The 13,667-nt window shown below is 40.5% G+C and overlaps 1 protein-coding gene and 1 pseudogene across 1 annotated transcript; both read right to left on the reverse strand.

Moving 5' to 3' along the window:
• Positions 1–231: 231 nt before the first annotated feature.
• On the reverse strand, positions 232–679 carry LOC120175468 (signaling peptide TAXIMIN 1-like). The gene is made up of 2 exons (XM_039182097.1): positions 508–679; positions 232–409 (listed from the first exon to the last, which is right to left on the reverse strand). Exons 1-2 carry the CDS (start codon positions 624–626, stop codon positions 286–288), a joined length of 243 nt encoding a protein of 80 aa, XP_039038028.1. The 5' UTR covers positions 627–679; the 3' UTR covers positions 232–285.
• Positions 680–11,335: 10,656 nt separating this feature from the next.
• LOC120175546 lies at positions 11,336–13,119 on the reverse strand (annotated as a pseudogene).
• Between the last annotated feature and the right edge of the window lie 548 nt (positions 13,120–13,667).

Genomic DNA, 13,667 nt, shown 5'->3' on the forward strand with positions numbered 1-13,667 from the left:
TCATTTGAATATTTAGAGTTAACCCATAAAAACTCTATACCTAGAAGTCAATTAATAACATGTTATGTATGGATTTGTATATATCATAGACAATATCTTCTGTCATATGTCATGTTTTTATTGGTTGAAATTATTAATTCTTGCTTTCCGAGTTCTGTTATGAAGAGTATCTTCATGGAATGGCTTTTGAAGTATAAACACAGATAAAGATACGCATTATCAGAGAGGATAAAAATTGAAATGAATGGAATAAATATAATGAAGAAATGGAAACCGAAATAAATTCTAACAAGGGATCTTAGAGGTGAACCACTTCATGACCAGAACTGGAGCCTTGATCAAACCAAGTGCAAACTCTACTAGGATGGTCACGCACAAGCAACACGGGCAGATGCATGTCAATACCAACCTGCCATCATCACAACAAAAATAAAAACAACCCATCAAATCGATTTTGTATTCAAGAATGTAACAAATCTGAAAAGAGAAGAAGACGAATAGACTAACCCTACAATCCAGACAACTATGCCGACTATGGAGATGAGGAGCGATAGAAAAGCAAAGGGCAAACCCAACAGCAAGCCTAAGGGCCTGCACTCGCAATCATCGCCACAGCAGAAACACATATTCGTTTCTTCTTCCTAACACTAACTTTGTTTTGCAGTTTTCTTGCTTCTGATATAACTGTAACCCCCTAGACCCGGCCTATGCGTTTCGACTAAGTCTAGTGGATCACATTATAATTATTAAAGACATTTTTCGCAACCGTTATTCCATCAATATAAAATCACATTATAAAAACATGAAATTATAAACAATTTATACTATCAAAATCCAACTCGTAAATATAGTACAAATAAATAATAATTTAATTTATAACATGTCTTCAAATTCAAAATCACAATAAACCGAGCAGTAGTAGCAAAAGTGTTATCATTATAAAATCCGATATTTTAAAATAAGGTCCATGTCACCAAAATAAAGTAAACTTGCCAGATAAAAACATTACAATCTGATTTACTTCAAGAGATATGTTGATCCTCCAAGTGCTCGAACCAAGGTATCTACCCAACAGTATCTGAAAGGGGAAAACATTTTCAAAAGGTGAGCTAGGCTCAGTGTGTCCCAACATTTCCATAAAATCACAATAGGTACAAATCATAGTCTAGTAATCTCACAAATTCGTAAAAGAGTTTAATTTTTTTAAAATCATAGTTTAAACCCTTTTCTGGTACACCATCAGTAGTTCCCAAAATTATTTTCCATATAGCTTACTTTATGCACATAGCAAAAAGAAAGCCGACTTAAGGATAGGCTCTGAAGCTTGTATCCTTAAGCCCAAGTCAATAAGTCCATATAGCTTACCCTAAGCACACAGCAAAGGAAAGCCGACCTAATGAAACATCTTGGGGCCCTCAAGAGTCACATTAGGCCCAGTTAGCTTGATCAGAGCTATTCCATCGTATTTCAATTCCAAAATTCAATTGCACCGTGACATAAACTCCATAAATCCAAAAACATAGTAATCATATACCATTTCAAAACAAAAATTAGATAGCAGCCATATTCCATAAATTGTCACATTAAATTGGTGCATCCATAAAACAATAGCCAATGAATTCGGTGTACCACGTATTAAAACCAATAAAACAGTTCAATAACAAGTAGGGAACACACCTCGACAATAGATTCAAATAACAAATCTACTGATTGCTGGTTTCACCACGCTCTGCTACAATTTTCGAACGGGTGAATACTGGCACACGTGGTTTAACTGATCTAGAAGAGCTGGGTCGAGCTGTCGAACGATCCGGAGAGTCTCTTGTACCTTCAAACAATAATATTTATCAGTCTCCAATCCTATTCAATTGTTCAAAGCTAAACTTCTTAAGTATATACGCATTTTTCGGGTTTGACTATCAATTTGAGGTATTTCGAGTCTGAATTTGGCCAAACGGATTACGGAATCGGAATCAGGGCGTCGAAAACATAAAGTATGACTTTTCGAAAATTCAAATTCTTGGTCAAAGTCAAAGTCAACCACTTTGACCGTAGATTTGGAGACCTTCGGATTCGAATTTGACAAAACGGACCACGGAAACGGATTCGGCACGTCAAAAACTATCATGATAGGTATACTCGGAAAATATTAACGGTCGTTTAATGCTCGGCATAAGCCATTTTAAGTTTTGGTCAAAGAAAGTCAACGGTCAACGGTTAACGGTCAACGGTCGGGTCGGGTCGGGTCAACGGTCGGGTCGGGTCGGGTCAACGGTCGGGTCGGGTCGGGTCAACGGTCGGGTCGGGTCAACGGTCGGGTCGGGTCAGACCGGTCAAACCGGTTCAGACCGGTCAAACCGGTTCGAACCGGTTGAAACCGGTCAAACCGGTCAGAACCGGTTGAAAACCGGTTAAACCGGTTTCCAGCAGCCACTCGCCCTGCGGCGGCGCGTGTGGCGCGTGAGGCGTCCTCCGGGGCCCTAAAAATCCCGGAAAAATTTCTAAAAATTATTTTGAGCGATTTCAAGATACTTACAACGATCGGTTCAAATTTTTGAACGGCGGAGAGCTCGATTTCAAATCGGCCGAATCTTTGACTGCACCACCTCCCCACGCGCCGCCGTCTACGGCGGACAAGGTTGACACCGGTGAACTCGGAACGGCACAAGGAACACGATGGTGCGGGAGGTGTCGTAAACAGAGCAACGATCAGCGGTGAATTTAAGATTTTCTCGGCGATAGAGCTAACAAAACCGTCGCTACTTTGACTGGAAATTCCCGACGTTTGGCCGCGTTTCGCTTCAATTAATTTGAAGGTTTTGCTCCTCGCTCGATGATGAACACAACGGTGGTTTCAAAACAACGATCGGAATTCGGACGGCGTCGGAATCGAGTTTGGAAGTTGTGTGCGTGAGGAAGAATTTCTCAATTGTTTTCTGTTTTGAAAACAGAAAACCATTCATATGTTTATATGAAATTTTCTGCCGACACTAAAAGGAGTAATGCAGGGCTTGGTCCCTGAATTTCCTTTAACTTCTAAAATGGCCTACAATTTTGAAAACTTTCGATTTAATCCTCAAATTTTTGCCAAATTACTTAATTAAATTTTTTTTTCTCTAAATTTTATTTCGGGTTGTTACAATTCTCCCCCTCTACAAGAAATTTCGTCCTCGAAATTTACCTTATGAGAATAGTTGAGGAAACTGAGCCTCCATTGACTCCAATGTCTCCCAAGTAGCTTCTGAGGGGCCTCGATTACTCCATTGAACTTTGACCATTGGAATTCGCCTATTCCGAAGAACTCGTTCATCTCTCTCCAAGATCTGAATGGGCTCCTCTTCATATGGCAAATCAGGTCTCAGCTCTACTTCTTCAACCTGAATAATGTGACCTGGATCTGGACGGTATCTCCTCAACATTGATACATGAAAGACATCATGAATACGACTTAGCTCAGAAGGCAACTCAAGCTGATATGCAACAGGTCCTACCCTCTTCAAGATACGAAATGGTCCAATAAATCTTGGACTCAATTTACCCTTACGCCCGAATCTTAATACTTTCTTCCAGGGTGAAACTTTCAAAAAGACCCGATCTCCCACTTCAAACTGTATATCCTTCCTTCTTTGATCTGCATAAGATTTCTGCCTATCAAATGCCTCTTTCAGACGGTCACGGATTAATCTGATTGTGTCCTCCGTCTCTCGCACTAACTCAGGTCCCAACGTTTTCCTATCACGCAACTCAGTCCAACAGATCGGAGTGCGACATTTACGCCCATATAGTGCTTCATAGGGTGCCATACGAATACTGGTCTGATAACTGTTATTGTAAGCAAATTCAGCCAACGGCAAAAAGTTCTCCCAACTACCATGAAAATCGATTACGCAACCCCGCAACATATCCTCCAAAATCTGAATTACTCTCTCAGATTGACCATCAGTTTGTGGATGAAAGGATGTACTATAATCCAATCTTGTTCCCAAAGCCGTATGTAACGCCTTCCAAAATCTCGAAGTAAATCTCGGATCTCGATCAGAAATAATAGACAATGGAACACCATGCAATCTGACAATCTCTGAAATATACAATCTTGCCAGCTTATCCAAAGTATAATTTACTCGCACAGGAATGAAGTGAGCTGACTTTGTAAGTCTGTCAACAATCACCCAAACAAAATCTTTTTTCAAAGGAGTCATAGGCAAGCCAGTAACAAAATCCATAGTAATACGCTCCCACTTCCATTCAGGAATCTTGATAGGCTGTAACAAACCTGATGGATGTTGATGTTCTGCCTTAACTTGCTGACAAGTCAAACACCTAGCCACAAAGTCAGATATTTCTTTCTTCATACCAATCCAATAATACCTCTCTCTCAAATTCCGGTACATCTTATCTCCTCCGGGGTGCATAGCATATGGACTACTATGAGCCTCGGTAAGGATAGTCTGCCTCAACTCAACATCATCAGGCACACAATATCTACCTTTAAAGCATAAAACTTCATCCTGATCAATTGCGTAATCTGTGTTTGTCCCCTGCTCTACTTGCTCAAAGATGGAAAGCAAGGAGCTATCAAGGGGCTGCTTAGCTTTGATCTCATCAACCAAGGTCGACTTAACTTGCAATTCTGCTAACAAAGTGCCATCGTCATATAAATTCATCTTAGCCATTAACGACCTCAACTATGATACCATCTTTCGACTCAAAGCATCCGCTACAATGTTAGCTTTACCAGGGTGGTAATCAATCACGCAATCATAATCCTTTAGGAGCTCTAACCAGCGACGCTGTCTCAAATTAAGTTCCTTCTGGGTCAGAAGATACTTTAAGCTCTTATGATCTGTGAAAATGTAACACTTCTCTCCATAAAGATAGTGTCTCCAAATCTTCAAGGCAAAAATTACTGCTGCCAACTCTAAATCATGAGTAGGATAGTTACTCTCATGCGGCCACAGCTGACGGGATGCATAAGCCACCACCTTACTTTCCTGCATTAAAACACAACCAAGTCCTGAATGTGAAGCATCACTATACACTGTAAAATCCTTTCCGGACTCCGGTTGAATCAACACAGGTGCTTGAGTCAAAACCGCCTTTAATTTCTCAAAGCTCTCCTGTTGTGCCTCACCCCAGTCAAACAGCACATTCTTCCTTAACAACTTTGTCAAAGGAGAAGCAATGATCGAGAAGCCCTCAACAAAACGTCGATAATAACCAGCCAAGCCCAAGAAACTGCGGATTTCAGATACGTTCTTAGGTCGTTTCCAATTCATAATGGCCTCTATCTTGCTGGGATCAACCTGAACACCTCGCGCAGAAATAATATGCCCCAGAAATGACACTTCTTGAAGCCAAAACTCACACTTGCTTAGTTTGGCATATAGACGATGCTCTCTCAAAGTCCGCAGAACGATCTTCAAATGCTCGTCATGCTCTGCCTCAGTACGAGAGTATATCAGAATATCGTCAATGAAGACCACCACAAATTGATCCAAATATGGTCGGAACACCCGATTCATCAAATCCATAAAAGCTGCAGGAGCGTTCGTCAAACCAAAATGCATCACTAAAAATTCATAATGACCATATCTAGTGCGAATGGCCGTTTTTGCAACATCAGATCCTTTAACTTTCAATTGATAATACCCCGAACGAAGATCAATCTTAGAGAATACAGTAGCTCCTCGCAATTGATCAAATAAGTCATCAATCCTGGGTAATGGGTATTTATTCTTGACCGTCATCTTGTTCAATTTCCGATAGTCAATACATAATCTTAGCGACCCATCCTTCTTTTTCACGAATAGAACTGGAGCTCCCCATGGTGAAGTACTATGTCGGATAAATCCTCGATCGAATAATTCTTGCAATTGGACTTTCAACTCCTTAAGTTCCTTTGGAGCCATACGATAAGGTGCCATAGAAATAGGTGAAGATCCTGGATAAGTCTCAATCTCGAACTCTACCTCTCTATCAGGAGGTAACCCAGGCAACTCCTCCGGAAAAACATCAGGAAACTCGCTAACTGTACGAATCTTCTCGATCGTGGACAATGCACCTTTGGTGTTCAAAATACAAGCAATGAAGGTCTCATATCCCTTCCGGATCATACGATCAATTTCCATCACTGAAACTATGTTGGAGAGATAACCACGCCGTTCACCAATTAACACAACAGTCCGACCATCTGAAGTCTTCAGAGTAGCCCGCTTGTATTCGCAATCCAGATTTACCTTGTGTTTATTCAACCAATCCATTCCAAGAATTAGATCGAACTCCTCTAAAGGAAGCTCCATAAGATCAGCGAGAAAAATTTCTCCCTGAACCTCGAGAGGACAACGTCGGAATACTTTATTCACTAATACCGCTTGTCCTACTGGACTTGTAACTGTAACAGTATTTTCAGTGTTCTCGATCGGAATCTAAAGGTTTCGAGATACTGAGCTCGATACATAGGAGTGAGTGGAACCATTGTCCAATAATGCAAAGTATGGGGTAGAATAAATAGTAAATGTACCTGCAATAACCTCAGGCTCATCTCTGTCATCACGACGTCTAGTTACATAAACCAAAGCTGGTTGTCTAGCCTCAGAAGCTGTTGGCCCTCTATTTTGCTGAGGTCGGGCTCTACTGTCTGTCCTGGACGCTGATCCTCGAGTCTTTCCTTGACTACGATCTCTAATTGGGGTCTGTACTGTAGTCTGCGAACGCACAGGAGTTTGGGTAGTGGTCTGCTCAAACGAAACTAACTGAGGACAATCCCTCCGATAATGACCACTAGATCCACACTGATAGCAAAGACCCATCTTCTTACGACACTCTCCTGAGTGTTGTTTACCACAATACTCACAAAGGGGCCCATTATAATACGACGAGGAACCGCCTCGACTGACAGCTAAAGGTGAGGATGCTGCAGGCCTGAAACGTATATTGCTTCTATGAGGGGCTGAAGTACGAGTCCTCTTTCCGGACTGTGCTGATGACTCCATCGGGCCTGAAAATTTCTTAGATCGATCTTGATCAACACGCTCTCTACCAGAAGCTAAAAACTCCACCTCTTCCGCATCTTTGGCTCTGCCCACCAGCACATCAAATATCTCATCCTGATGGGTTACAACTTGCCTACGCAGCTCGTATCTGAGTCCAAGGGCAAATTTACGACATCGATCTCTCTCCGTAGGTACCATACTGAATCCATACTTCAGCAATTTCAGGAACTCGATCTCATATTCAGAAACAGTCATGTCTCCCTGAACCAGGTCTTGAAACTGTTGTCGTCTCTGAGCTAAGTAGCGCTCTCCCAGAAAACGGCTCCGAAAGCGATCCTTAAAGAAATTCCAGGTCAAACGATCGGTAGGAACACTACTGGTCACTGACTCCCACCAAGTGTAGGCATTGCCATCTAACATCGCCACAGCACCCTGATATCTCTTAATTGAGTCCAAACCCAACTGATCCATGCGTCTCTCTGTATCCTGGAGCCAATCCTCAGCTTCAGTAGGAGCTCCACCTATCTGTCCCCCAAAAGTTCTAACTCCATTGGCAATCAAAGTCTGCGAAATAGGAACCTCAGATACAACACCAGTAGCTCTGACTGCTCCCTGTATTAACTGCAGAAATTGTCTACCAAAATTCTCATCCAAAGCAACTCCGGTAGACTCTAACTCAATATCGGTCGCTCCTATTATCGGTGTAGTCATGCCAATACCAGCGGCAGGAGGCAGATCCGTTGGGGTCGTAGGAGCATGATCACCTATCGGAGGTGGGGGATCTACCCGTATCTCATCGATCGGATCTGCGAATCTAGCCACTCGACCTCGTCCACGGCTAGTTCGACGACTACGTCTAGCACTCATTTTGATGGATCTCAAGTTTACTACAGAAGATAAAACTTAGGGTTAGATAAGCACTTGGAGTCTCAAACATAGTTAAAATCTTAATAACTTTGTGACATGGCCTTAGTAACTCGTTTTGTAAAATATTTCAAAACCGTATTTTCAATGTGGACTCATACACAGTCCGAGGGTTAAAAACCAAAAGCTCTGATACCAATAAATGTAACCCCCTAGACCCGGCCTATGCGTTTCGACTAAGTCTAGTGGATCACATTATAATTATTAAAGACATTTTTCGCAACCGTTATTCCATCAATATAAAATCACATTATAAAAACATGAAATTATAAACAATTTATACTATCAAAATCCAACTCGTAAATATAGTACAAATAAATAATAATTTAATTTATAACATGTCTTCAAATTCAAAATCACAATAAACCGAGCAGTAGTAGCAAAAGTGTTATCATTATAAAATCCGATATTTTAAAATAAGGTCCATGTCACCAAAATAAAGTAAACTTGCCAGATAAAAACATTACAATCTGATTTACTTCAAGAGATATGTTGATCCTCCAAGTGCTCGAACCAAGGTATCTACCCAACAGTATCTGAAAGGGGAAAACATTTTCAAAAGGTGAGCTAGGCTCAGTGTGTCCCAACATTTCCATAAAATCACAATAGGTACAAATCATAGTCCAGTAATCTCACAAATTCGTAAAAGAGTTTAATTTTTTTAAAATCATAGTTTAAACCCTTTTCTGGTACACCATCAGTAGTTCCCAAAATTATTTTCCATATAGCTTACTTTATGCACATAGCAAAAAGAAAGCCGACTTAAGGATAGGCTCTGAAGCTTGTATCCTTAAGCCCAAGTCAATAAGTCCATATAGCTTACCCTAAGCACACAGCAAAGGAAAGCCGACCTAATGAAACATCTTGGGGCCCTCAAGAGTCACATTAGGCCCAGTTAGCTTGATCAGAGCTATTCCATCGTATTTCAATTCCAAAATTCAATTGCACCGTGACATAAACTCCATAAATCCAAAAACATAGTAATCATATACCATTTCAAAACAAAAATTAGATAGCAGCCATATTCCATAAATTGTCACATTAAATTGGTGCATCCATAAAACAATAGCCAATGAATTTGGTGTACCACGTATTAAAACCAATAAAACAGTTCAATAACAAGTAGGGAACACACCTCGACAATAGATTCAAATAACAAATCTACTGATTGCTGGTTTCACCACGCTCTGCTACAATTTTCGAACGGGTGAATACTGGCACACGTGGTTTAACTGATCTAGAAGAGCTGGGTCGAGCTGTCGAACGATCCGGAGAGTCTCTTGTACCTTCAAACAATAATATTTATCAGTCTCCAATCCTATTCAATTGTTCAAAGCTAAACTTCTTAAGTATATACGCATTTTTCGGGTTTGACTATCAATTTGAGGTATTTCGAGTCTGAATTTGGCCAAACGGATTACGGAATCGGAATCAGGGCGTCGAAAAACATAAAGTATGACTTTTCGAAAATTCAAATTCTTGGTCAAAGTCAAAGTCAACCACTTTGACCGTAGATTTGGAGAACTTCGGATTCGAATTTGACAAAACGGACCACGGAAACGGATTCGGCACGTCGAAAACTATCAGGATAGGTATACTCGGAAAATATTAACGGTCGTTTAATGCTCGGTCAAAGCCATTTTAAGTTTTGGTCAAAGAAAGTCAACGGTCAACGGTCAACGGTCGGGTCGGGTCGGGTCAACGGTCGGGTCGGGTCGGGTCAACGGTCGGGTCGGGTCAACGGTCGGGTCGGGTCAGACCGGTCAAACCGGTTCAGACCGGTCAAACCGGTTCGAACCGGTTGAAACCGGTCAAACCGGTCAGAACCGGTTGAAAACCGGTTAAACCGGTTTCCAGAAGCCACTCGCCCTGCGGCGGCGCGTGTGGCGCGTGAGGCGTCCTCCGGGGCCCTAAAAATCCCGGAAAAATTTCTAAAAATTATTTTGAGCGATTTCAAGATACTTACAACGATCGGTTCAAATTTTTGAACGGCGGAGAGCTCGATTTCAAATCGGCCGAATCTTTGACTGCACCACCTCCCCACGCTCCGCCGTCTACGGCGGACAAGGTTGACACCGGTGAACTCGGAACGGCACAAGGAACACGATGGTGCGGGAGGTGTCGTAAACAGAGCAACGATCAGCGGTGAATTTAAGATTTTCTCGGCGATAGAGCTAACAAAACCGTCGCTACTTTGACTGGAAATTCTCGACGTTTGGCCGCGTTTCGCTTCAATTAATTTGAAGGTTTTGCTCCTCGCTCGATGATGAACACAACGGTGGTTTCAAAACAACGATCGGAATTCGGACGGCGTCGGAATCGAGTTTGAAAGTTGTGTGCGTGAGGAAGAATTTCTCAATTGTTTTCTGTTTTGAAAACAGAAAACCATTCATATGTTTATATGAAATTTTCTGCCGACACTAAAAGGAGTAATGCAGGGCTTGGTCCCTGAATTTCCTTTAACTTCTAAAATGGCCTACAATTTTGAAAACTTTCGATTTAATCCTCAAATTTTTGCCAAATTACTTAATTAAATTTTTTTTTCTCTAAATTTTATTCCGGGTTGTTACAATAACAATGTTTGACGAAGTAGAACAAGAAAGAAGACAAGCAAGGCTATATATTAACTAATTAAGTTCAGAATTATGTGCCGTTTACTGTATGCCAATCCACAATTTTTGAAAGGGAAGGATGACCAACCAATACCAAATCTCCACCTGATTTGTCTACTCTTTATATGAACCTGTGATTAACCTACTCTTTGTTTCTTCGGGGTCACGTTATAACCAAAAAGAGCAACGCCAAATTTCCAGTCGTATCTTGAATTGTCCGCATATGTAGCTGTTGTTATTCTTCAGCTGACAACAAAAATTAGTATTCTCTTGCTCAGAACAGAAACTAGTGGGTTGAAATAACTGGAACTACTATAATTAATCCGACCACGCTTTTCGTCTAAACTTGGTATTTTTGAATAAATAATAGTGGAATTGAAGTATTCATCATAGTTTTTGTTAATTAAATCTATTGTTTTATGTTGAAAAAATAAAATTAAAAATATATTAGAAAATTTTAACAAAATTGAAATCCAGAGTTTATATCTTATTCAACCACTTGCTTCTTGTAAAAAGGTCAATTAAGTCGAAAATGAGTAGGCCTAGGAAATGATTTAAGGCTGCTGTAAAATTTGCTTTCAAACAAAACTCGATGGGTTAATTTCTGGTAATATGGGCTTCATCTACCATTCCTCAGTTTGGGCTGGACTACGCGGCCTAGCAAAGACAGAAGAATATCCCACTAGTCTCCAGATAGATGCCATCTCAAGGATTGAATTTAATTTCCATGCAGCAGTTTTACAATCTCAGTTACATGTTTCTGAAGATCACTAGTGATTAGTACAAGCAATCAAGGACCTACATGGCAGTGGGACAAAACCTGAAATAGCTTTAGGAAGATGGAACATTATAAACCACCATCATTCCCCACCCAACTGCAGGCAGTATCTTTTAAAATCCCTCTTACCTTCATCATCTCCCTCAACTCACTCACACCATCCCATTTTCCAGCAGCCGCCCAAGTATTTGACAACGCAACAAATGCCCCTAGCATGCTCTAAGCATTTACCTTAAAAAGTTTGTCAGCAGCTATGCTAGCCAGGGATATCGCGTTTACCACGATTGCGGCCATAGCGGGCGCTATTGCGGATATAGCGGGTATATCGGAACTCAGCGCTACCGCTATTTCGCGGGCGCTATCGCGGGCGAGGAACGCTATTTAAAACCCTGATGCTAGCCATTTGTACATCACCATGCAGCCTGCAAGAACTAAGCAAAGCTGTCCAAACATCAGAATTGGGCTTCTCGGGCATCTCCATTACAAGTTCCCGTGCCAAATCTAAACGCCCTGCGCGTCCCAGAAGGTCAACCATGCAGGCATTGTGCTCCATCTTTGGTTTTATTGAGTAACTTCTCTCCATACTTTCAAAGAGATCACGGCCTTTGGCAAGTAAGCCGGCATGTCCACAAGCAGAGAGGGCGCTAAGTAACGTAACATCATTTGGTTTGACACAACAATCTTGCATCACATAGAACAGCTTGAGCGCTTCATTGGGGTTCCCATTCTTCCCATATCCATCAATCATTGAGGTCCATGTGAAAACATTCTTTTCCGGCATGTAGTCAAAAACTCTTCGGGCATCCTCAATTCTTCCACATTTTGCATGCATGTCAACAAGTGCTCTCGCAATCTTTATGTCCATAAAGAACTCTGTCTTCATTATTTGACCTTGAACTTGTTGACCTATCTCAACTGCTGATAAAACAGAACAAACACCAATTATACTCACAAATGTCGAAATATTAGGCCTGAAATTCAACCGTTGCATATCAACAAAAATCTTGATTCCTTTCTTAGCAGTTTCAACTGATTTACTGTAACCTTCAATCACTGCATTGAAACTACCACATCTTTTTCATCTGTTCTATTAAACACATATTCAGCCTCCTCCACCGATCCATTGTTCATATATCCGGTGATCAACGCAGTTGAGCAAACCACATTCTTGTCCAACATTATATCAAAAATAGTCCTCGCATATTGAACCTTTCCACTCTTCACGTACGAATCAACCAGCGCTGTCGAAAGCACTTCATCAGGCTCCACATCCAATTTCAGCATCTGGGCATGGGCCATCCTTCCTAAAAACCGCGGTTACATCACCCTACTACTCCCACAAACAGAAGCAGAAGCAGAAGCCTTTAAAATCATCGAAAATGTGAAACCATCAGGCTTTTCACTAGAATAAACCATTCTATTGACCAAACCAAGTGACTCCATAACATTGCCATGTTTAAGATACCCGCCAATCAAGTAATTGTATGCGGACAAAGTCTGCTGCGGCAATCATCGAACATTTGGCTGGCATATTCCAACCGCCTAGTTTTTAAATACAATATAAGGAGTTTGATGGAAATATTCTTATTGGGTGAAAACCCAGATTTTATAACGTGGGCATGAATCTTTTGGCCATGGAAAGGGTATCTGAGTTAATGAAATGTTGAATAGCGATGGAGAGAGTTGTGGAGTTTGGGTTAGAGAGATAGCTTTGGTTATTTGTCGGCAAAGTATTATTACGCCGGATCAGGAAGGTTTGATAGTTGGGTAATAAAAAATGGACCTCCCATTTTTCATTTTCACATTTGATCATTATTACAGCATCAGCTGCTTTATATCATTTATTCACATCAGGTGCCTGATAATAGTTTATTAAGTAAATCCTATATTATTAACTTTTTCACATTACATGGCTTTTGATAGCATATATTTTTATTTATATGTCATGCATGCTCAATAAATTAATAAATAAATTTTATATTTACTTGGTCAATCATATGTAAGTTTTATTTTCAATTAATCATTGTATTTGATTTATTGATCGATTAATCTAGATTGGTGTTACAGAGGTGAGAGCGACTCTTCCAATCTAATTTGTTTCATTTGCAAACGTCAGAGTTCAAACTCTGACCTTTCTTAAGGAATCTACTTCCCCATCCCACTAGACCAGCAAGTTGTCGGTATTCGTATATAGTTTTTAGTTATATTTTTAAGTGAATAAATTTTATTTTATTGAAAAAATCAATAATAATATGAATCGTACTAAATTCAACAGATTGAATTGATTAATTTTATAAGTTGCATCTTTCAGTTATATTTCAACAGAAATAAAAAAGAAAAAGCTTGCGTCTTCAATTATTC

This window comes from Hibiscus syriacus, unplaced genomic scaffold (assembly GCF_006381635.1).
Source record: "Hibiscus syriacus cultivar Baekdansim isolate YM2019G1 unplaced genomic scaffold, ASM638163v2 tig00112206_pilon, whole genome shotgun sequence".
NCBI classification, from domain to species: Eukaryota; Viridiplantae; Streptophyta; class Magnoliopsida; order Malvales; family Malvaceae; genus Hibiscus; species Hibiscus syriacus.